The sequence below is a fragment of the Argentina anserina genome, chromosome 2, assembly GCF_933775445.1.
Source record: "Argentina anserina chromosome 2, drPotAnse1.1, whole genome shotgun sequence".
NCBI classification, from domain to species: Eukaryota; Viridiplantae; Streptophyta; class Magnoliopsida; order Rosales; family Rosaceae; genus Argentina; species Argentina anserina.
Genome location: NC_065873.1, coordinates 21,435,333 through 21,457,808, shown reverse-complemented (window position 1 = coordinate 21,457,808; position 22,476 = coordinate 21,435,333). Strand labels below are relative to the sequence as shown.

The window sequence follows — 22,476 nt, the reverse complement described above, 5'->3', positions numbered from 1 at the left end:
AAAAAAACTCAATATCCAAAAGAGAAGAAGCAAATAACACTTTGATTGTAGAAATTTGAATATATTATATTTTCGCAATAAGAACTCCGCCAATGAAAACAAAACAAATTCACTTATTTTGGCCTCCTCCCTCTCCAAGTATACATACATATTCACGTCATAAGTTAATCCAAACGTATTAATAGGGAAGAGAAAAAAAAACCAACATGGGGTCTTCATGTATTGCAGAGCTTCGTAGAGAGGCGAAACCTAAGTTTCACGTTGGCGGCGTGGAGCCTTAGGCTCTCCGGACCGTATGTCGGCATGGGCAAGCAAAGACGGTGGTCTTGCTCCCTCTATTATCAAAATTGTGATCATGCTTCTCCCAACCTCCGGTTGAGTTATGTCGGCTGAGGGTACTATGTGGGCTGTCAGTTGGCAGATCCGGGCTATGATGATGAATCGTGTGTCGATGGATTGAGCGGCGGTTGATCGAAATTTTCTGTGTCCAAGGGTGCCAATTCTATTTTATAAACAAAGATCGTGGATTCCATAAAAAAAAGTATCCATATTCATGTCCGGGTTAAAATTGGGGAAACACCCGACGGCCAATTTCTCCATTCTTCTCCCTACACGAATTTACTAGAGTATAGTTTCCTGCAAAACCCTCAGATCCCCACACCTAATGCTCTGCAGAAATCAAGGATTTGCAGTTGCTGCTTCACATTTTGGTCGAAGACTCATCAGCAGTTCCAGAATCTCACCAGGCCGAGATGATTCTGCAGTATCTTACCTCATTAGCTCATGCGGGCTGTCCCCAGAAGCCGCCATTAAAGCGTCCAACAAGGTAAAGCTTAAATCTTTCGAGAAACCGGACTCTGTTTTAGCCCTTCTTAGAGAGTATGAATTCTCAGATACCCAGATATTAACTCTTGTGCGAAGACACCCACAAGTTATTTTAGCCGATGCCCAGAAAACCCTTTTGCCAAAGCTAGAGTTTTTCTGCTCCATAGGAATCTCAAGACTCGACCTTGCAAAAACACTGGTTTACAACCCATTACTTTTGAGCCGAAGCTTGAGAAACCATTTCGTACCCGCTTATACCTTCCTCAAGAAAGTGGTGATCTCTGATCTCAAGGTCGTCTCTATACCATATGAGGTTCGTATTCTTATGAAAGGTCCTGAATTCTTCAGTCAACTTGTGGTTGAAGTGCACCAATTAGGATTCGACCCCCAGTTATGGTCGCATTGTTTGGAAAAGAGACGACATGGAAACGATGTGAAGAGGCGTATAGGAGTGTTGGGGTTGGTCGGATGATGATATTCGTTCTGCCTTGCGGTTGTGGCCACTCTGTATGACCAAGTCTGAGAAGAAAATAATGGCAACAATGGATTTCCTTGTGAACAAGATGGGATTGCAATCAGGAAATATTGCCGAGTGTCCATATATATTTCGTTACAGCTTGGAGAAGAGAATCATCCCTAGGTGTTCAGTTGTGAAAGTTTTGTTGTTGAGAGGATTGATAGAAGAAAAGAAGCTGAGTTTATCTACTCTATCTACGACTTCAGAGAAGTATTTCTTGAACAGGTTCGTCACCAGATATCTCGACGAAGTTCCCCAATTGTCGGATATGTACCAAGGAAAAGTTGATATATGGAAGCCAGCAAGATTCTAAGTATTGACTCATTCTGCCTAACATTCACTTTGTTCGTTACTATATAACAATGACCCTGTGTGATTATTTTCTCTCTTCTCAAGTCTGAACTTTGAAAAGTGGTTTCTAATTTTTCATGTTCCGTTAGACTGTTGATTGGTAGCAATTGAATGATTTCTGGGTTACCATTGCTCCCTCCGCTAATGTCCCTAGCTCATTGGTTTTAAGGTCTTTCGAAGATGTGAAAAACTCGATGCTTAGTCTTCAGTCTTCAGTTTATAGTTGATGCATCTCTCTGCTTACTGCTGGCTTCAGCCTGAAAAATTCGAGTGGAATTCGGATCAACTAAATCGAAATTGTCCGTCTGAAATTTGGAGTTTAGTTTCTCACTCATTTTCTTTACCGTTATTGTATGAGAAGTTCGAACTTTCTTGTAGCTATTGATAACTAGCGGTTAGGATGTGTGATCTTGCCATGTTAGATGAAAGCTCAGAAATTCAACTGGCCGTGGAGTAAGCGAAGTATAATATAGTCCAGTTCTCCACCTTTAGTCTTGTGTAATGCTACACTGACGACATACAAAAAACCCACTTTGTTTCAAAATTTGCTTCCAGAAACTACGTAGTCAAGAGCGGAAATGAAGAGGCACTGTATTGATATGCTCCCACAATTATTGCCTATTGGAGATGAATTTTTATTGATACATCCAATGGCTAATTCAAATAATTAAACTTTATTATCTAAACCTAAATAAATGCTATTGCTGTGGGTAAATTTAAAGTGTGGATATCATCAGAGAACAATCTAACCAAGAATATCACATCAAATTCAGTACCACCTATATCTGTAACTGCCCCAGTCGCTCAACCTGCAAGCAGAACCATGCTCAGTCAGTAAAATACCAGTCACCCTGCTAGTTCCTAATTCAAACATCTCAAGCACTTTCAAGGTTTAAACATAAAAGTGAAATAATAGCATGCAAAAAGAAAACTAAAGATTAGATAGAAGGCAAGAGTTGGGATACAATTTGGCAGGGATAACAAATCATAAATTTTCAGCATGGGGCAACTTTCTACACAGGATTTCGAAGAAACTTTGCAAATAAAGCATATACTATGCTCCTAAAGTTCAACTACAGAGATTGCTCATTTGCTCATATTTGGTCATGACCATATCTGCATGTTTGTTTAATTTACCATTAGTAGTTGGACTCCACAACATTTACCCTAATTATTTAAAGTTGCACCATGCTTGATATTTCAATTTTGTGCTTGTCCTTAATATTCACATTCTCCCATCTAAGGAAAAAAAAAAGAGTATTATATTTTGAGTTAAACAAAAATCAACAGTATCATTATTAGAAAAGAAATATATTCACCCTCGGGGAAAAAAATGAGTATTGACTTCTGGCAACTCGCATCTCACACAAATGTAAACACGTGAGACATTAGGAATTCTCTAATATAGGAGACTAATAATTTTTCAATAAAAGATCAGTTTAATGCAACATTTTAACCAAGTTTAAGAGTCAATGAGCTAGCTGAAATCTTAAAACTGTACCTGTGAGACCTGAAGGAAGAACCTAAACTATCCACCTCCCCCTTCTCTGAACACAGCTGGTCTTTCATATACAATGGTTGCCACTGTCAAGAGATAGTACGGAAAAAAGGTTAATAATGAATGTACAGTAAAAACAATAAAGCAAATTTACATGCTACAGCTACACAAACCTTTGAGGTAAGAAAAGCAGAACCCCAGCACTGAAAGCTACATGGATAGTATTGATGCTAATTTGTCTCATATATACAGTTTCCTGACTACGTCTCTATTGAGGTAGCAAGGATAATTGTCCCGCATACAACAAAGAGAAAGAGCAACCTGTACATGAAACACGTACCACAATCAAATTTGCGAGTAAAGGAGGTTTTTTCCTTCTTTTTCTTGGGGTAAGTGAGGGCCTGAAATAAAGAAAATCTAATACAAAGACAGCATACCTGCACTTCCATTTTTTGAGCTCTCTTTACACAGTGCAAGTATGGTCTCATTCTATAAAGTAAGATCAGACAATTTATGCACATACTGGCAGAGTTGCAATGCAGATAACAGATTGTTTAGATATCTCAACCGTCTGAAGAAAAGAAAGCCCCAAATGATCTACAACCTGTGGTTCTCTTCGTCATATCTATTATATCTTCCTTCACTTTCTTCATAGCCACCTTCTGAATCAGAAGAGCCTTAATTAGTGATGGTTCAAAGTCCTCCAAATGACAATTGGTTATTGAGATCAGTTCACCTACTTGGCACCCATATGGTGATGGAAAACAGATCTATGATCACATAATATATTGAGTAGAAGATCCTCAGAATATATGAACAGAAACATTCAGATCTCCCAGGAGAAGTTCCAAGCTGTACAGCATAAATATCCAGGTCACCTCGTCACTATGAGACCCATGGATTCACCACCAATATACCTCTTCAAAGATTGATATCATCCCCACCACCATCTGGACTCTTCTGACGGATATCACTAATGGCTTCCATTGCAAGCCGTACCAAACGTAGTAATCCTTCTACATCTTGGAAGTTAAAGTCAAGAGCCCTTTTAATGGAAGAGATGCATTCGGCATGTTTAGCTTCTCCCATGTTTGCATCAGCAGCTGCAAAAGCAAGACGGGATCTTTTGGATGCGTCCATTGCATTATGTACATCTTGCGTCTGCAAGTTTAGTGAAAATTGTGAGAGAGGAAGGGGGGTTGTTTGGTAAGGAGGCGTGTAACAAAATGGTAACAATAAATTAAAAGTTTCAATTAAAGGTTAAATAAATACTCACAAATTTCAGCATCCGCACAAAACTGGGACGATTTCGAGCAGCTATGACATGGTTTCCAGTAACTTGGGGTGAGCTGACTCCCTTGGGTAAGGGAACTTTGTCTAATGTCGAGGGATTGTTTAAGTTATCAACATCAGAGGCGGAGGACGATGGAGATTCGCCTGACAGAAAACCAATGGGAAGGAGAATTAGAAGCAATTTGACATAATGATCATTAAGAGCCTTATGTCCTCTTTAACACCAAAGAAGAAAAAAGTAAACAGTAATCTACCAGGAGGAACCATTTGTAAAGCTGTTTGCAATTCATGTCGATCTCTGCCTGCATTGGAATGTAAGGAATAGATCACCTTCAAATAAGCCACCTCCAAGCATTTAAAGGCCAAAGTAGCAGAAGCCATGTCTTTGGATTTTTCATATTCATGAGCACAAAACCTATAGATATTTAAAGTTAGAAAGGGAAAGTTGAGGTGAAATGAACAACAAAAAGCTCCAGAATCAAAATCGACCTCATGCAAGTAGTTAAACAATATGAATATCTACTATGAGCCTTTCCCAGCATGAGGTTGCAAAAATAATCCCATTTTTAATGAAGTTACCTACTTTCTCTCTGAAAAAAATGAAGTTACCTACTTCCCAGGTCTAAAGCACCAAGTCAATCACAGTACACTGTCATGTACCTCCGCAAACCAAAAGGCCCTCATAACCACACAAGAGTAGCACAAAATACAGGCTAAAATTACTCCCAAAGTTTTCTATGAAGTCCCCTCCCATATTAATTTGCAACCCAACACCAGCATTTCATGAATGGTAGCAAAGGTTGGAGGGATATTGATTTGAGGATATGAAAAGTACAGCATACCTCAATTCAGGAATGGTATAGGGAAAAAAAGGGACAAAAAGGAGATGAACTAAAACGGTCTCTCATAACTCAGTGCATGTCTAGTACAGCTAAATTTTGACTTACTGGCAAAGTGCTGCAGTGCTTCTATAAATTTGCATGGATTTATTTTCCTTGGAACTCTCAGTGTTGGGAGATTCTACGAGAGATGCAGCATGAAGAAATTTCAGGACCGCCTGGAAGTAAAGCCCCGTACTATCATTTGCCTCAGAATTCTGCAAAGATCAACATTAAACACAATTTTGGCAGAAAGGAGCAGCAACTTCTAGTCATGAAAATATGATTGGTTAAGACCTTGTAACGATCGGCAAGGTGTTTCATATCTGTAGCTTCTTTCAGAATACTGATATATGCTGGGGTGGAAGAATCCCTTCTAGCTGGACTAGGGGCATCAACATCCCTGGCTCTGTGCCCATTCTGTGCATGATGTCTTGAACTAATATGCTGAGTTCCACTCTGATTATCAGCCTTTCTGTTCCGTATTTGCACCTTGACTGCATCATTACCTTCAGAGCCATCTACTTGTGATACATCTGCTCCATTACCACCTTTAAGAGAACCAGGAACTGGTCTGGGACAACAAGTCATCAACTCATTTTGGGCTCCAGAGGGTGGCAAGGGTAGTGACCTCCCCCTTGTTGAACCTCCATCCGCTCGTTCATGTTTTTCAGGAGGAATTTTCTTTGAAGACCTTTCATTATCAGAATCTGGCTGCTTCTTTGGAGTTGAAATCGCGTCTTTTGGGTAAATAAAATCTGTTTTAACATCTGGGCCATCACGCCCCCCAAAATTAGACTGGCTCTCCCTTTTACTGCTTTCATTCAATGACTTTCCTGGCAGTTCTTTCTTACTGACAGATTTGTTCTCTGTTTCACTATATTTGTTCACCTTCTCCAGCAATTTATTATTACCATCCCTAGATTTTATTACAAGTGATGGTGAATGGTCATGCTGTTCATCAACAATATTAGAATTCCTGGCCTTCCCCATGTCCAAATCAGATTTATAGCTCTGCTTGCCCTTTGACCGTGAAGAGTAACTATTTCCTGAATTTCTTGGGCGAGACCCCTGCGCATTATAATGGCTGCCGTTCTCTCTGTCTTCACCAGTAAATTGACTAGAACCTAGGGTTTTAATAGGAGACCGACTATCTGGGCCTGAATTATCCAAAGCACCATTCACAGGAAAATTATTCATAACATCTGGAGATGCTGCAGTATGTCCCCTAGCTTTACCACCAGATCTGTCCTGAACATCAAGCACTGAAAATTCAGACCTATGATAAGCCCCAGAGTGAAGTTTATCCTTCCTTGCCATCCCATATCGATCATTTCTGCTGTCATTTTCACCATCTGAGCATCTTCGTGGACTAACTAACGCACTACCTAACGCAAAATGGCCAGCGTCTTGTGAGTCATCCTTTGGCCTGATGTCCCTGGGTACTGATTCATGCTTATCAGGATTTAAGATTCTCAAAGGTGATGATGAAACAGATTCCACAGGAGAACCTTTAATTTCCTGGAAGCTGGATTTGGTCTTCTGGGAGCCAGAAATTTTGGAAGAGCTTGAAGTAGCAGCCACAGAAACCTGAACAGAACCTAACTCTTTTTTCAGATAATACACACCATTCTGACTCAACTGAGTTCTACTGCTTATATTCTTTGTAGATTGTTGCTTCTTTATATGGCTACTTTTTTTGTCTGTTCTACCATTGCCTTTGCTTGCGCTGGACTCTTTTCCCTCAGACTTAGATATCCTTGCCTTCTTTTCCTTCCTGCAGTCATTTTCACTGAACTCTTCCTTCACTGCAATAGAACAGTCTGGAAAGGAACCCACATGAATTTCAGGAACCCTCAATTTTCTCTTTTTTGGTCTATCTCTAGTAACATTACCCATGTCTGCCGATCCATTATCTCTGCAAACTTCATCTTTTACTTTGGTAAGAGTAGCACCATCTAACCTATCCTTAATTCGATCTTTTCCTGCTTCAATAGTCAGAAAGCCACTACTTGAGCTAGGACCAACCTCGCCATCAGGTCCGTGGTGATCTGATGCCCATTCTTCATCAGTCATACGTCTACCTTCACTCTTGATTTTCTTGGGAGCTCTAGAAGTATCTGGATCAAAGTCCCTTCTGCTCTTAATCTTTAAATTGTTGATTTGACCTGTTTTGGATGTTATCCAGAAGGTAACTAAAATTAAGCATGATTGAGAAGATTTTAGATGCACGTATAAATCCATGTACTAAAAAAACATACCTCCATCGTAATAGGAACCTAAACCTTTTTGCTTCTCTTTGTACTTGTGCTTCCGCTTCTCCACGGCCAAATCATTGGAATTACTTAGATGCTGAAAATCAGGCTCATTCAGAGGTGAAGATTGGTTATAATCATTCAAGCTTTTACTCTTTAGTGATGCCTGCATGTTCTTCTTCATAGAGCCTGGCAGCAGAACAGAACCATCTTTATCACTTGCCTTTGACAATTCTTTCAATCCATTTTTTTTCTTCCCGCTACTAAGCATGGCATGCACACCAACATTTTGGGGGTTTTGATCAGGGTGCCGAAAATTAGCCAGTGCCACACCTTCCACACCAGGATTAATGGGAAGATTAATTTGACTCCCAGGTGCAGGAACTAGGTACTGTGCAATTAAAGCTTTTGTCTTCTCTGTTGTTTCCTCCTCTGTTACATTACACCGGTTCATCCCAGGCCTGCATTTGAATCAAGAGATCAGCTTCACAAAAGGAAAGATCAATTGAAACTACTAGTCATAACTAATCCATCAATGTATGTACCCGTCTATGGGTATGCCAGTCTGGGGTATGATTGATTACCAGGTAATAGAATGAACATATGAAAGGTAGTAAATGCCTAGAAAGGAACTTACAGCCAATTAAGCATGCTACATAGCCACTTCTCCGGTAGGATGTCGGGAGTTATACCATGTGGAAGAAGCCGCCATTTTAGACACTTCTCACACTGCACCCAATAGTCTGCATCAGAAATGAGTCCATTTCCAGGGCGTTGAGCTACATTTGAAGCTGTTGCAGGATGGGAATCAAATGTCTTGCCATTTGGTTTCTCCCGTGATGAGATGTTAGCTGCAAATGTACTTTTTGCAACAGCATCAGACTCCTTGAGCTTATCTTCAGAAGGCAATTGCAATGACTTAATTAGGTTCTCTTCTTCTTCATCCCCAAAGAAATCTCTATATGCATCCCTGCTTTTATCAAGGTCCTTTCTGAAGTTTTCGGACTCACCATTGGATGTAAGCTTGTTCACAGGAGTACTCTTTACTTTGGAAGCTGAAGAAGAACCGACTCTGGAGTTTTTCTTAGGCAAATCTGTAACCGGGGTCCTTGGGGTTTCTTTTAATTTCTTTTTTTCGCAAAGTAAGGGCTGTTCCTTCCCAGAAAGTAATCTCATATCATCTCGCTCATGGGCCACACCCTTCTGACTGACCCTTTGCTTTGAGTGGTCCATCACTTCAGTACTTCGATATTTTCTCCCTTTAGATGCTTTAGAATCCGCTTTTGCTGATTCATTACTTTCCCCTCCTTTGCGATGGCCATCTTTCTTTGGATGCGCTGAAATATTATTGCTGGAACCTACTTTTCTCTCTTCCTGAACCTTCCCAGCCAAACTAGCTTCTCGATTTTCAACCCAATTTTGCTCTTGGTTGGATGTTGGCTCCATAGGCACATCTTCTGCCTGACAAGGAAAGCCTTTATCCCTAACAGCATTTTTATCTGCATCCTTACTCTTTGTCATATCACTGACAGAGGAGTATGAATTTAATAGAAGTGGAAGCTTTAAAGTTTTGGAAACAAGCTCATCACAAGCAAATGTATCAATATCTTGATCCTTTTTTGCCAAAAGCCCAATTCCATCCTTATTGTTGCCACTCTTTGATTCTGATGAAAAATCATTTCTTTCAACTGGTTGGGTTTCCCTCGCACTAGATACTTTTCCACCACCCTCCCTGGTTGTATTTGTTCCATTCACTAGGAACCCAGATCTTTCCAAACCATCCCTTGGAAGAGGAAGTGATCTGACTTCTCTTGCGATTGTTTCCTTTTCAGTCAAATAAATTAGATCTTCAGGAAGAGGTGATAGAAGTATACCCTCATACAATGGACATGATGTCATAATCTGCTTCAGACCATCATCCAAAAAAATATTTTAGTTAATGTACATTATATTTAAATACCATAGACAACTAAATATTGCAGGGAGATGATTCACCTGGAGAATACTAGTGGGAGATTCAAACGGCGTATCGTGAGGTTCATGAGATATTCCTTCACTATCTGAAGTATCATCTAGTGAGGAAGATGGTGTGCCGTCAAGGCCAAGCCCACTGTAGATGTCATTTTTTCGTGTCGACAAGTTATCTGAACCCACTTTGAGTCGTACTTTGAGAGTTTTCTGGTCCGATGATTTAACAGGTTTCTTTGCTGCAGATTCATGTTCAGGAGGGTACATATCAGCTTGATTATATGATACTCTCACATCTTGTCTGACTGGAAGGTTTGCTGATGGTTCCTTGGGTGGAACAAGTGAAATAGAACTGGTAGAAGCAGTTCCAAGTCCCACAGAATGAGATACAGCATGACTTGAACTGTTACGTTGGACACCCTGTATGGTAAAGCGAACAAATACGCTCAAGCAAACCAGATATTCTGAAATATATAAAAAATAGATACAACAAATAGAACCTAATATTCTCATTAAGTTGCTACCTCAAGTTTTACACTGTTGGGAGATTTGGGTACGCCATTATTCTGAATTTTTGCTGGTGTCCTCGGATGAGACCACACAGGAGACCGTTGATAGCTAGGTAAAAATGAGCCATACCCGCCAAACTTTGCCCCTGTTGCGGTAAAAAAATCACAGTTTGTGAATCACAGAAAAAACGAGACCCCAATTAATGCTCATCTAACATAATAAAACATGGAGTTCCATTATTTCTTGACTTACCTAGATTCTCGGCAGACACCCCACCTTCAAAATCTTTCTGGAAGTGTCCCAAAACATCCTGAATTTTATCATCCTAATGCCAAGCAGATCAAACACATAGTTACTTATAATTCCCATGAAAAAGACAGGAAGTTACAAGGTCTAGAACAAGATTACATGATAGTTCTGATGAGATTCAAGTATATATTAAGGTTTGAGACAATACATTGTTCAGCGATTCAGGAACCTAAAATAACTCTCAAAATCAAATGTCCCAGAGACTCAGTGCTCCAGTCACATTACAATGGCACATTAAACTTTTACCAGAACCAGCCACGTGTTCGTAAACATTCCATAAACCGCCTCAAACATTAGTTCCACGGACAAATCAATGAAGAACACTTTCGTTGCAAAGTGGATGAATCTCAAGCTAAACCCCGCAAATTTTACCTGAAGTCAACAAACTCCTAGAACCACACATTCCAACTCTTCAATCCTAAATCCAATTACACACTCCACTGTCCTTTTTGAGTTTTCAAATTACAAGAATCCATAATCCAATTGAAAACCGCAGCTTGGATCTAACACCCCACCAATTACAAGTCAACCCCTCCGAAACTCGATTTAGGCGAATTCAAGACTAAAATTCATACTTGGCAGCAGTAATTGAACACATAGAGAATAGAGAATTGAAGTAGAAAGCTTACGATGTAAGAGAGAGCGACGTCGGGGTCGATATTGGGATCATACTCATTGATTTGAGAAGAACAAGCCTCGCCTTCTTCAAGCTCGGAATCATCCATCTCTCTCCCAGCTCCGAACCCTAACCCTAGTCCCTTCCTCGCATCCCTACTCCCCACAGATATCATCCACACAGCCCCCCAAATAAACCTAATCCCAACCTTTTTTCTCAATTGAAAACCCGAAGCTCCCTCCGATCCATTTGACCGGAAATCCAAACCGATCGAGAAAATTCAGATTCCGATCACACCGCCGCCGAATCACTAGCTCAATTCACAGCCTCAGCCTCAATTAGTCCCAAATCCGAAACCAACAGATAAAATTGAATAAAAAAATTTAAAAAAAATTGAAGAAGTCAAAAGTGGTTTCTAAAAACAGAGAACAATTGCAGGGCTTTTATTTTTATTTTTTTGTTTCTTTGGACAAAGGAATTTGTGTTTGTGTTGTGTGTGCGCTTGAAATTGATTGAAGCAGGAGTCTTCCTCCTCTCTCTCTCTCTGGTTTTTTGTGTTTCTGTTTGTTAGAATACCCTATTAAATCTTTTTTGTGTTTATGTCTGTTGGAATACTCAATCTTGGGCTGCTGTGTTAACTTATTTAGATGGGCTTATTCTTGATTTCGGGTCGGGTCATGTTGTCCGATGGAGCTATATCATCTAAAATTGCGAGGGGAACAACATTAATCAACACATTATGATCAAACATATAGCACAATGAGTTGATAAAGAGTAACATAAATATGATTCAAACTACAAATCATTGTATAACCGGACATTTGATGACAATCGTATAACGTATTACATCTGTAATATGTATTTTCTTTTACAGTTAGCAGTAGCAGAACCAAAATCATAGCTCCACCCCTTATAGTCAATATTCTAGAATTCTCATATGTCATACTACATGAAATATGATAGTTGTAACTATTAGTAGATGTAACTATCAAAGTATTATGTGCTTCAACTGAATTCGATTATTTTGGCAAAATAGTAAATAGTATTTTCTTTCGTAATACATAGATTTTTTATAATTATTTGGGGTAAAATAGCCGTCTTAGTATTTTATAGGCTTGGGACCGGTTCCAAAATAATGATTTTTTCTCATATCATAACTTGAATCAAAAAAGAAAAATGGCCCGAATTTAGCACAATTTACTTATGGAACTGGAACCGCAAATATCGGATCGGTTTTCCAGATTTGTACAATTCTAAAAGTTCACTATAATATATATTTACTTTTAAACCTTAAACAATAACTATATCAAATACCAACTTTAAAATGCAAATACAAAACGTCAACAACCTCTCTAATACAATTACCCAATGATCAACAATTAACATACTCAATTATTTCAAAAAGAATAGAGAGAGAGAGAATGCAAACCAGGACAATTTGGATTTTAGGGAGTAACAGAATAATAAAGGACGTGAGGGCGTAAGACAAAACAAATAGAGTTTTTTTAATTTATATAGTAATTAGTAGGAGTCTAAGAAGAAAAGAAAAGAAAGTGATAAGAGAGGCGATGACAAAAGATGTTTATTTTAGGGATTTTTCTTATAGAATTGTGAAGACTCGATTTTAACGGTTCCAAAATCATTTTCAAAAATAGGAATCGGGGTCAAATCGAATTGGTTGGTTCAGTGCGATTCCTGTAGAGTTAGTTTTTTTTAATCAAATCGAATCTACCATTTCAGTACAGTTTTGATGTTTTAAACGGTTCTCGGGTCTAAAATCTCGGGCCTCGTATTTTATGTGTCAGCTTTGACACATATACTAGCGGAAATGTGATTCAGGAATGAGAAGCGCGTGGAGCCAAACCCTCTCTATAAAAGCCACTTGTCAGTTGGCGAATCCATCATGTTCTTCAAAACAAGTATTTCATTTTCTTCATGCTATTTACTTATTAAGAAGTCAATAAAAGGAAAAGAAATCTGGAATAACATGTGAAATTGATTAGGATGATCTAATGCTAGTATATTTGTATTATGAGAGGTTCTTCCCAAAATTGTGAATGAAATTATTCATATGCTATTTTGGGTAAGAGTAATATATGGAAAATTCAGTATATGAACTTTGCATTTGCATGGTTGGTATTAGATGTCGGCCAGCTAAAGCTCCAAATTCCACCGAAGTCGTGCGGGATGTTCCCCTCTATTAATCCAATCAAGATCGACGTTAATGGTGCAGCCTGTGGCTCTTCTGGCATGGTTTTGGTGGCAATTTTTTCCCAAAATTGCGAGCCGGGTTCTAATTTACTTTGGAAAAATTATTCTACGCACTAAAGTGCAAGTGAAAATCGATAATTAGTATGCAATTCCTGCCATTCGATTAATCATCACGTATTCACATGACACTAATATTCGAGGATTGGTAAAGATGAAATTGTAAAATATGTAATGAAGAGGAAAATAGCAAATTAGAGATCAAACATACAATTTCAGCATAGTCCGCCACAATAGAAATCACAGTATCACAAGATCAGGGACAATAACGTCCACAATCCTCAACCAACATGACTTCACTAACGGAGTTAAAAATTAACTGCGTAGGTGAGTTACACAGTTTAATGCAAATGCACATTGGTGATTGGTGTGCACAATGAATCTGCTCGAGTTACTTTGCAGATAATCTACATCTTTGGAAGCGAGATTTCAGATCGCCTCATCATCCTCATGGATATTGGAAAGAACCTGACTCTACTTTGGATAATGACCAAGTTTAATTCTGACTGCATTCGCATATTAATTTCCTAAAATAGACTAAATAAATAAGGAGAAGCATTTACTCCTCAAAACATATATCCCATCGTAATTACTGTGAAGGTAACTCGCCCAGTGTTTGGTGAAGAGAATAAAAGTCAGATAAAAACAGGGTACGTGTCATGTTTCTGTGAGAGTCTGAATTTAATTTTGTTGTTTTCCTATTTCAGCCAAACAATGTCGTGGTGTGCACTGTGCAGTCAATCTTGGTTGATTTCTCTTCCTTTTCTATTACTGGGCAAGTTCTGAATCATGCATCTCTGTTACCCAAGATGGATAAACACTGTGAATGTGATTGATTTTGTATATGCCATGAAGGTTTAAGTAAGCGTTTGTGTTCAATTAATGTCTGAATATACATTTGCTTTTGATGCAATGATTTAGATAAACATTGGATAATTTTGAGTAAGAAACTCGAAGGATTTGAATCTTTCTTCATGTTAGGGGAACATTTTGATTCTTTTTTACTCCAACAAAGATAGGGAATATGAGAAGAGAAAACAATATTATATACATATACATCAATCTATATATATATTTAGACGAAGATTTGGGGAAAATGATATTATATGCAAAATGGATAATTCTTTGGAGTTGGAACATAAAATGTATGATAGATAAATTATAAGAAAACTGTTAGAAATGTTATAACAAGCGAAAATGATGTTGTGATTATTAAGACAAAGAGCTTCAATAAATTTGATGAACTATAATAATAGTCCGAGTAGGTGGAACATTAGTTATACTAATAGGAAGATTCAAAGTTACGATCTCGTTGACATTTTTTGTCTTTTTCTCTATAGGCCTATAGAACTTTTGAGAAGATCACAATCAAGACAAATCTAATGAATTTGATTCCATGCTCAATATGCTTTTAAGTAATTGAAAGACATTTAGTAGTTAAAAGATTATATAAAATAAAGGGATCAAGAGGAAACTTCACTGTTTCATAAATTGAACTTATTTATTTCAATTTAAAATAGTAAAAAACTTATCACGCACGGCACGTATAATTTCCGGAATCAAATTAAATGTCGCTAACCAAACTGATGATGTATAACTTTGAAAGATCTAGACTGGAAAAAAAAAGTAGCAAGAAGAAGAATGTGAATCATGAGATACACGTGCCTCGTGTGAAGTAGAATTGAAGACATCCAATACAAGTCCACCTTGTTTCATCCATCCAAACAATACGAACCTTAAGAAGCCTCCGAGAGATTAAAGACAGTGGCAACCCATAGACATCCAACTTCATTGTAAGCATGGGTCGCAATTATTATTCTAATTCCTGTTCTGTTCATGGCTTTAGTTGGAAATGGGTATTGGTATGAAGTGCCGTCATGCCTTGTTTCTGGTAGTTAATCAATTCAAAATGTGGACCTACTACCATTGTGGAAGTCGAATACACTGCAAGTAATGACCAGAATATGCTTAGTTTTGTGCTCTATCATACTGGCATATTAGATTAAACACTTATTAATAATTAATTATCTCTAGTTCATAATTTCACTTTTTACGCAGTACAATACATTATATCGATAAAAAATATGTACCCTTTTACTACCCGTATAATGTAAGAGACCCAAGTCCTGATAAAATGGAAGGAATCAATCAATCCTTGGATGCTTAACCGTTTAATGAATCAAAATATCAAATTGTAACAAGAAGGTTAGAGTCATTATGTTATATGTACATCTCAGAAATGAAAATCATATGGTATGATTCAATAAGATTGAAGTTTCAAGTCCGAATAGAATCAAAATGGAGATTTTTTATTCTAAAAGTGACCCCTGAATCTTTGAACGAATTGTGGTACGAGTGATTGGAAGATCAAGTCGCTATCTTTTTCTTCTATTGTAATTTGATTTTTCTCTCTCATTTTTATGATTATTACCATCTCCTTTCTCTTGATGGTACTATAAACAACCTCACTGGCAGTCTACTGTAGTAAAGTGATCTGTATTTGTTATTTTTTTAGAATAGTGATCTGTAACTTGCCTTCCTAACATTGAGCAGAAATTACTTGGATGATCCTTCAAACTGGTCTCGCAGCAACTCATACTTCCTAAGCTCAGCCGTGGACAGTGAGGGAGATAGCTCCCTTAAGACCTAAGATGATCAGGGCAAAGGCAGTCAGATGATGAACCAGAAATTGAACACCAAAGGAAATTCATCTGGTAAAAGCTCATTTATACTCGTAATAGACTCCAAGTCTCAAACACAAGAAAACAACTGTCATACCTTGACAAAATCATCATATTTGACAATAACAGAGTCAGGATGGTCGTCTATGGAAGAAGGATCTGAACCAGAACCCATGACCTATACGAGTGCCAAAAAGCATGTCAGAACATCCCTGTGTCTACATAGTATCAAATGATAAAGGCTTAAAGATTATGAACAATGTATCTTTATAAAATCCAGGATATTGTTGAGGAGGCAGCTCCTGCATCTAGCATTTAGAGTGTTACATATCAATTTCTAATATCATGGGTCTTTCCATTACTGTATAGTTGATTGTCTACTAGATACTTCAATATTTACAAAACTAAATCAGCCTCTTTGCCTTACTAACCATGCTCCACTCACCAATCGATTTCCACTTTCTTAACTATTATTGAAGACCACAAAATCAATCTACGTCCTTTATCAAGTATTAACGGCCCCTTACACCCTGATCATATTGAACAACTTAGACCAATACTTTTAGTTCCATTAAAACAAAGCATATGCTCTGGTCTTGACTAGACGCACCTTACGCTTAGCTGCACTAAACCAAGCATCAGCACACAAGGCATACATGTCTGCACCAGTGAAGGTTGGGGGACATTTTTTCGCTATTGAGTAAAGTGAAACATCTTCATGCAACTTAAATTTCCGGGTAAGAGCTTTGAGAACCCTAAATGCACCCAAAAACCAAAAACAACTCATCATACTGGCGACAAGATTATCTAATGAAGAACTTGTATATACATAATTATGAAATCGAAATGGTGAGAAAATCACCAACCGTTCTCTGTAAGATGGATCAGAGACAACCCCAACATAAAGCAACTTATCAAATCTGCCAGGCCGCAGAAGTGCTGGGTCAATTAAATCTGGTCTGTTACTTGCTCCAATTATAAACAAGTCCTATATCAAGGCAAATGAAGAAACAAGGCATTTCTGTATCAGTTTGAGTAACAAAATATTGTGTAAATATCAGGGGAAAAAATTAAGCAAATATGACAGAGCAGAACACCTGAGTCGAATCATTTAGGCCATCAATCTCTGCAAGCATCTAGGAGAACAGAAAGTCACACAGTCAGAGATTACCGAAGGAATTAATGCAAATACTCCCAGTCATAAAGAAAGATGTTTCACCTGAGAAACCACTCGGTCCATAACACCCCCAGAATCCCCAGATGCACCTCGGGCTGGAGCAAGGGAATCAAGTTCATCAAAAAATATAACACATGGGCGTGCTGATCTAGCCTGCAAATCATGTGCAATACTGCTCTAGTGTGAGCTGAAACAGATGTTCTAAAATTCAAGTAGATAAGAGATAGTACAGACTTCTTCCAAAACGCTACTGATCAAGCTGGAATGTTTTACCTTTTGGAAAATGTCTCTGATATTCTTTTCTGATTCTCCTATGTACATGTTAATTAGTTCAGGTCCTTTTACACTGAGAAAATTCAGGGAGCACTCAGTTGCAACAGCTTTTGCTAGCAGAGTCTGAGGTTTGAAGTCAGAAAAAACAAATGTGGTTTAACAAATCCTGGGGTAAATGAGTGGGAAAATAGAGGAGTCTTTAAAAGAATAAGCGTAACTTACTTTCCCCGTTCCAGGCGGACCATATAGAAGAACACCAGAACGCTTTCGTAAGCCAGATGAAAACAAGTCCTTGTGAAGAAGTGGTAACTAGAGAAAACAACAAGCATAAATTAATTTGATAAGCTTTCCAAGTAGCAAATTGCAGTAATCTTCCTAATGGACAACAGGTTGAGAGTATAGTATAAATATAACGGACCTACCTGAACAGTATCCAGGATTGATTTCTTCACATCTTCAAGACCACCAACATCTTCCCATTTGACATTAGGAACCTACAGAGAATATGCCTTAAATGGCATTAATACATTACATTTTAAATATGACTGCTACTTCCATGATTGTTGCAAAATAAAACTCATTCTTTTGCCCCACAAAGAGGACACACTTGGACATCAGCCTATACAGACAGCATAATAGGAAAGGGTTAATATCTTTCCACCAAATGAGATTTGTCTCTCAATTACCTTCGGAGTACCGAGGGCTGATGCATTTCTCTTCTTTGATCTTTCCAATGCTTTTGTCAAGCTTTCTTTCCCCATAATTGGAGATGCAACTTCAGAGGACTTACTATCCTCTGAAGCAACTGTGAGAGAAGCATCTGATTCTTCAGATTTCACTGTGTCAATCTGAGCATTGCCTTTGGGAATCAAGTTTGCACCAGCATCAGCAACCAACGCACAGATATCTCTAGGCATGAAACCAGATGTCTGTGCAACTAGATCCTCTATAAGATCCTTCGTATTGGGCTGCAAAAGAAACAAATCAGATTGAAGGTGAGCACCATGGCCACATAAAAGTGATAAAAACAAATCATTTTTTTATATTAAAAACGATGATAAAAAGAAACTACAACTAATACAATGTAGGATATATAAGGATATAGAACTCGTTTATGGACTTCAAGATTCAGACTCAGTTAAAACCAGAAAATGACAGAAGGAGAAATTTACCATTTGACAACACTGCATTAGGCATTACACATAAAAGTGCTACCCGAAGACATTTAAGCAATGTCAATGCTTGGTGCATCCATGATAATTTTATAGCACATGATAGGAATGTGGAAAACCATAAAATTAGTTAGGAGGGACTGGTAGATAGAACACTTGTTTTGGCCATGCAAAAACATTGAAAGCCAGGGGAAAATATTATAGAAGTAAAGGAATCATGGTATAATTAAGGGTCTCGATTGAAAACTATTCATCCCTATCAATATAGACGTTGAGCTCCCATGCTGGACAGAGGCTCAAATGTGAACAGAAGTCATAAAAACTAATCTTCGTCCAAAGCCCTAGCAGCTTAAGCTTATGAAATCAACAGTTAAAGAAAATAACGTATGCATCATAGGTATATTTATAATGAAATATACACACATATAGGTATAGAGATGCAAAACATACTGCACACATACATTAGAAAGGAGTTCAGAAGCCTTCTGCAAGGACTGCGAGACCATTTCAACCCTTTGTTTTTCAGTCAATGGACCCATACTAATTTCATGGCTAAAGCAACGTCTAATAGTTGGTGGTAGACCTTCTGAACTGTCAGCAAATGCAATTAACAACACTTGATGCCTACCTATCTTCCCAGATCCCTGCGCATGGTGTAGTATAATTAGGTTGTTCAGATTAGGAAACAGAAAACAACATAGCAATCAACAACGGAAGCGTGATCACACACGAAAAAGAAATGAGGATTAGAATCTCCATAAACTAATGATCCTTTATGAGAACCAAAATTAATTAATCAGTCATGCACATAACCCAAAACATGAAATCTGGCACTAAAATCATGTACTTACAAATTGTCCATTTTGTTTTCGTTCAGAATCAATGTTTCCATAATCAGAAATTGGCTCAGTGAATTCCCTTATAAGTGATGCAACTTCAGAAGTGATGCCAACTTGATCATTGGGTGAACCTTCTTGCAAATTCCAGAAAACATCAAAATGACGGAGAAGAAGTATAGCTGGCGAGTATCTGAAATAAGAACATTGCCTAAGAACGCAGTGGGATAACAATAGAAAGAAGGACACTTAGGTGCAAATAATGGATAGATTGCAGAGAAAGTTCTCCAATGATATAACGGTTGAATGATAAAATAAGGGTAAAGTCGCATGGATTATTGGATGAAAAGATGTATAGCTAACTAGTGAAACACTAAGGAACAATAACTGCTGCTGTCTTGTCAAGCATATATCACAAAAATGCAATATAGTAACAGAGACAATTGGGACGTTTAACATATATCACACTGGAAAACTGTACTGCTATACCTTTGAGCAGCATTCAAGGTTTGCGCTAAAGCAACAGACATCTTTTTGTCAGATGATGTTGTCAGATTATGACAGCTATATTCCACTACATGCAGGCCCAATCGACGAGCAACATATCTAACAACCGTTCTCTTCCCACATCCTGCACCAAGCATCAAATCACTACTCAATGACCCTAAACTCATGCGCAAGAAACTTACAGCTCAGCAACTCATCGAGTTCAGGTCATTATCTTCACAGCTGGTAATAAGCTTAAAGAATAATATACTGTACATATCAAATGTTTACCTCCAAGGGATCTTGTTGGAGAGTAAATACCTTGCCAACTTAAACATAAATGCAACCATCAAACACGAATGTCAAAAGAAAAGATCCAACATACCTGCCAGTCCATACAATAGAACAGAAACTCTGAACTTTGAAGATAATGCTGAGGGGCACAGAGGCGGCGTAAGTATGGAGGCCAATATTTTCACCGTGTCCCCTTGCAAAGGTGCAAAACCTCTGTGTTCAGCAATCAACAAATCAGGGGGCACAGCAGAGGAGACACTTCCTCCAAGCACAAGGGCAGTTTGAGAACGGTTAACTCGCAGAATTGTTTCATCCAAAGGTTCCATAGCAACAACCTAAGAAGACAAATTATAAGGTGATTGTCATTATAATAGCCGTTGAGTAGAAATGCAACCGATGGAAAGCACTGATAGTCTACCTTGAAATAGATAGTATCATCAACCCCATTTTCCAAACTTTGGTCACAAGGAATGCAAACCATTGACTTGCAATTCCACTTTATACAAACACTGAAAACATCACCTCTCGCAAGGTACCTATCAACTTCAAAGTAGCTATGTAGTGCCAAATCTATCATTTCCTGACGATCCTCATGTTCAACAGCCGAATTCCCTCTAAGCGTATCAAGACTACCACACTCCGGTATCTTCACAAACGAGGCCCTCAAGTGCGAAGCATATCTCGGCAGCTCCAAATGCGGCCGTACACCAATCACAGATCCCCCAACACCTCCCCCTCTCACTCCATCACCCCCCTCCACTCCATCCCCAAAATAAGACGCCAGCGCCGCTTCCCCTCTATGAACAAGCGACTTCAAGCAAAATGTATGCAAGTCAATGTTAAACGCCAACATTGGCGATATATACGCAACTTCTCGGTCTAACGAGTGGCCATTTTCAGGGAAATTGCAACAAGGTAGAGGAAGCATTGCGTGGGAAGACTGAGGAGCAGATAGCTCAGTGTTTTCGGAGCGGTCCGGCGGGTCCACAACAATGGCGTGAGCAATTCTTTCTATATTAGTCTCCATATTCTTCACAAGCACCTTGTGTGATAACAGAAAATATACTAAACTCAAGAGAATTCTCCACATGATATTAACGCTAAAATGGAAGTAATTAACGAAAATTGAAATTCGATAAATTAAGCTATGTAATTAGGATTATAGAGCCATGAGAGAGAGAGTAGGTGAGATGTGAATACCAGGGAGCCGGAGGTGATGCGGAGGCGTTTGAGGAGAGAAGTGGAGAGGCCGACGAGAGCGGAGTGGTCCAGAGAGGCCAATTTGGGGCTGCGGCTGACGGAGAGGCGGAGGATTCCCGGCGGAAGCAACTGGAAGCTGGTAGAAGTAGACACGTCATGATCATCGGAGAGTGGGGGAAGGTCGGGGGAAGTGAGGAGGGATTTGATGAGAGTTTGGGTGGAAGTGAGTACTAGCGGCTTTCTTCTTCCCACCATTTGGTGGCTATCAATGTAAAAAAGGTTGAAAATAGAATTCAGATGGAGCAGTCTGTATTTATATCAAGGCAGAGAGAGAGAGAGAGAGAGATTCTGATAGTTTATCTTAAAAAATGGAGATGCGGGGTATCGATCCCCGTACCTCTCGCATGCTAAGCGAGCGCTCTACCATCTGAGCTACATCCCCAATTTGAGGGTCCGGTCTAGAATCTTATACTACAATGAGCCCAACTTCTCTCTAATTATAGAAAAGAACCGCAAAACTTAGTGTATTGATCGAGTACGTTGTAAAACCTACTAAGGTGAGTAAGGTCCAAATCACAGACAGGCTTGTAGAAATCGGTTCTTTTCATTAACGCATCGAAGACAGGCTTACCAGGCATGAGCTCGATCTTATATTTCATACGTTAATGTCATCTACTAGGTTCGATATCAGCTAAATAAGCTGACTTGTTTTCCTCCAGTGAAAACTGATTTCTTTTTCAAGTTTGATCTAATTTCAAATAAGATCCCATATCTAAGCTAGGCGTTTTCCGATCTATTTCTTAACAGAGTTAGGTTTTAAGGTCAAGATGTGAGCTTATGAGTTATGACGCTGTATCGGGTGATTTTTGGAGGAGCATGTACAATCAATGGAGGCCTTTGCTTTGAGGATCGGAGTTTGAGCTCCAGAGTGTACATGGTTGTGCCTTGCGAATGAAAAGTAGATGACTGAATAAGACAGTAAGATCCGAGCACATTCCACTGCTAGCTGCCGATCAAATACCTAGTTGTTAATGCCAATATGATATATAATATGAAACAGGACGACATG

General features: G+C 38.7%; 3 protein-coding genes and 1 non-coding gene across 9 annotated transcripts; 1 reads left to right on the top strand and 3 right to left on the bottom strand.

Moving 5' to 3' along the window:
• Window positions 1–200: 200 nt before the first annotated feature.
• Window positions 201–2,134, top strand: LOC126785340 (uncharacterized). The gene is given in 3 exon segments (XM_050511000.1): window positions 201–1,264; window positions 1,267–1,278; window positions 1,281–2,134. Coding segments are annotated over 3 exon segments (987 nt in total). The 5' UTR covers window positions 201–664; the 3' UTR covers window positions 1,656–2,134.
• Window positions 2,135–2,268: 134 nt separating this feature from the next.
• On the bottom strand, window positions 2,269–11,569 carry LOC126785338 (cysteine-tryptophan domain-containing zinc finger protein 7-like). 6 transcript variants are annotated; one of them, XM_050510999.1, is made up of 15 exons: window positions 11,034–11,569; window positions 10,348–10,420; window positions 10,110–10,240; window positions 9,613–10,005; window positions 8,255–9,519; window positions 7,624–8,078; window positions 5,660–7,530; window positions 5,432–5,580; window positions 4,739–4,899; window positions 4,468–4,628; window positions 3,928–4,352; window positions 3,629–3,853; window positions 3,365–3,512; window positions 3,195–3,277; window positions 2,269–2,502 (listed from the first exon to the last, which is right to left on the bottom strand). In XM_050510999.1, exons 1-11 carry the CDS (start codon window positions 11,193–11,195, stop codon window positions 4,113–4,115), a joined length of 5,061 nt encoding a protein of 1,686 aa, XP_050366956.1. In that variant the 5' UTR covers window positions 11,196–11,569; the 3' UTR covers window positions 2,269–2,502; window positions 3,195–3,277; window positions 3,365–3,512; window positions 3,629–3,853; window positions 3,928–4,112. The 6 variants fall into 6 exon arrangements, with proteins under 6 accessions (XP_050366956.1, XP_050366954.1, XP_050366952.1 ...); XM_050510997.1 differs by having other exon boundaries at window positions 3,629–3,850; XM_050510995.1 differs by having other exon boundaries at window positions 3,932–4,352.
• A 3,846-nt stretch (window positions 11,570–15,415) lies between these two features.
• LOC126805567 (peroxisome biogenesis protein 6) lies at window positions 15,416–21,709 on the bottom strand. Its single transcript, XM_050532364.1, has 16 exons — window positions 21,408–21,709; window positions 20,626–21,249; window positions 20,299–20,542; window positions 19,917–20,058; window positions 19,443–19,620; window positions 19,053–19,235; window positions 18,106–18,387; window positions 17,842–17,913; window positions 17,642–17,728; window positions 17,420–17,542; window positions 17,189–17,299; window positions 17,067–17,105; window positions 16,836–16,957; window positions 16,580–16,724; window positions 16,067–16,147; window positions 15,416–15,934 (listed from the first exon to the last, which is right to left on the bottom strand). Exons 1-16 carry the CDS (start codon window positions 21,660–21,662, stop codon window positions 15,845–15,847), a joined length of 2,778 nt encoding a protein of 925 aa, XP_050388321.1. The 5' UTR covers window positions 21,663–21,709; the 3' UTR covers window positions 15,416–15,844.
• A 67-nt stretch (window positions 21,710–21,776) lies between these two features.
• TRNAA-AGC (transfer RNA alanine (anticodon AGC)) lies at window positions 21,777–21,849 on the bottom strand. Its single transcript has one exon. It is a non-coding gene; the product is annotated as a tRNA-Ala (tRNA).
• Between the last annotated feature and the right edge of the window lie 627 nt (window positions 21,850–22,476).